At 44.6% G+C, this 2,305-nt stretch overlaps 1 protein-coding gene across 1 annotated transcript in view; it reads left to right on the top strand.

Moving 5' to 3' along the window:
• The window catches only part of LOC109921516 (sperm flagellar protein 2-like), a 149,957-nt gene that overhangs the window by 68,443 nt on the left and 79,209 nt on the right, over nt 1–2,305 (top strand). Inside the window, exon 19 of the mRNA XM_048594278.1 lies at nt 920–1,077. Coding sequence (XP_048450235.1) covers nt 920–1,077 — 158 coding nt within the window. The remainder of the gene's footprint in view (nt 1–919; nt 1,078–2,305) is intronic.

Genomic DNA, 2,305 nt, shown 5'->3' with positions numbered 1-2,305 from the left:
CCAGTAGAAAGCAAAGAGTATGGGTAAATGGGTGTTTTTCTGGTTGGTGGTCAGTGGCTAGTGGTGTGCCTCAGGGATCAGTGTTGGGACCGCAATTGTTTACAATTTACATAGATGATTTGGAGTTGGGGACTAAGTGTGGTGTGTCAAAATTTGCAGATGACACTAAGGTGAGTGGTAGAGCAAAGTGTGCAGAAGACACTGAAAGTCTGCAGAGGGATATAGATAGTCTAAGTGAGTGGGCAAAGGTCTGGCAGATGGAGTACAATGTTGATAAGTGTGAGGTCATCCATTTTGGTAGGAATAACAGCAAAATGGACTATGTTTTAAATGGTAAAAAATTGCAACACGCTGCTGTGCAAAGGAACTTGGGTGTCCTTGTGCATGAATCGCTGAAGGTGGGATTGCAGGTGCAGCAGGTAATTAAAAAGGCAAATGGAATTTTGTCTGTCATTGCTCGAGGGATGGAGTTTAAAAACAGGGAGGCTATGCTGCAGCTGTATAGGGTCCTGGTGAGGCCACACCTGGAGTACTGTGTGCAGTTTTGGTCTCCTTACTTGAGAAGAGATATACTAGCACTGGAGGGGGTGCAGAGGAGATTCACTTGGTTGATTCCAAAATAAAGGGAAGCAGATGTAGGACTGAGATCAGGAGGAACTTCTTCACCCAAAGGGTTGTGAATCTGCGGAATTCCCTGCCCAGTGAAGCGGTTGAAGCTACCTCGCTGAATGTTTTTAAGGCAAGGCTAGGTAAATTTTTGAACAGTAAAGGAATTAAGGGTCATGGTGAGCGGGTGGGTAAGTGGAGCTGAGTCTCCAAAAGATCAGCCATGATCTTATTAAATGGCAGGGCAGGCTCAAGGGGCCAGATGGCCTCCTCCTGCTCCTAGTTTTTATGTTCTTATGTTCTCCTTTTACAGGCTCACTGGCTTCCTTGACCATTGGCCCAAATTGGAGAAGTGGTTTGAGGTGAAGCAGAAAATTCTGGTGAGGGTGAATGGGGAACTGGAGCATGCTGAGTTGTTGGAAAAACTGGAGCACATCCTGGTCGAAGCCTTGTACAAGAAACAGTGTAAAGGTGAGAGAAGTAACTTTGTCAGCTACACAAGCTGTTTTCCCAGTTCTGAGAAAGGGTCACCAGACCCGAAACGTTAACTCTGAGTTTTTCTTCACAGATGCTGCCAGACCTGCTGAGCTTTTCCAGCAACTTCCGTTTTTGTTCCTGATTTATAGCATCCACAGTGTTTTCAGTTTTTATTTTGACAGAGTGTCAACCCTACTGGAGTAATGTGTGGCCATTCGTTGAGTTGTTACAAAACTTAAAGATTTTCTCAAGTAAACAAAGCTGCCAATTTACCTGATTTTCATAGAGTCATAGTCAAGGAAGTCTACAGAACAGAAAAAGGCCCTTCAACCCATTGAATGTGCTCTGGTCAAAAAACAACCTCCTAACTCTCAGACCCAAGACCCAGACTGATAAAAAGCATGGATCAGGTTACTGATCAAGAACAAGAATTACTATTCATTACACGCAATTAGACTCTGGGCAAGCAGTTATAAACCATCAGCTTATAATGCTACTAATTATAACTCTAATCCACTTATAAACTTCCCCTTAGACAGACAAACAGACAGCGAGAAATAGGTGATGGACACAGGGGAAAAACTGGAATGACAATTTTGTCTTTGTTCCCAAGTTTTGCTGTTGAGATGATCTTTATGACACTTCTGCTGGCCAGCACTTTGCATCAGTTGTCTTTCTCTACATGCTTCCACTGATTGATGAGAGACACAGCTGACTGTTTCATTTGTAAAAGGTCCCTGACTTATCAATTAAACATAACAGCTTACAACAACCATTGCAGGAAAGATAAACTAGTTTTCTTTCGGATTACAGTGAGTTTTGACTGCAGAGAACTAAGAGACCGTTCTCGAGCTGGGAAAGAACTGAACTCTTTCCTTTCTCTATAACCTGTTCCTAGTTCCAAGCTGCTCAGTTACCTGACAACCAGTTGTATAGTTGTTGGCAGCAAAGTCACTGTCATCAAGCAGCATCATAGGAGCAGGAAGGCTGACGTTTCGGGCCTAGACCCTTCATCAGCAAAGGGGGAGGGGAAGGGGGTTCTGAAATAAATAGAGAGAGAGCGGGAGGCGGATAGAAGATGGATAGAGGAGAAGATAGGTGGAGAGGAAACAGACAGGTCAAAGAGGCGGGGTTGGAGCCAGTAAAGGTGAGTGTAGGTGGGGAGGTAGGGAGGAGATAGGTCAGTCCAGGGAGGACGGACAGGTCAAGGGGGCAGGATGAG

Source organism: Rhincodon typus, chromosome 3, assembly GCF_021869965.1.
Source record: "Rhincodon typus isolate 14 chromosome 3, sRhiTyp1.1, whole genome shotgun sequence".
In the NCBI taxonomy this organism is placed as follows: domain Eukaryota; kingdom Metazoa; phylum Chordata; class Chondrichthyes; order Orectolobiformes; family Rhincodontidae; genus Rhincodon; species Rhincodon typus.
Note: the sequence above shows the minus strand (reverse complement) of the source record. Positions and strands in the feature narration are given on the sequence as shown.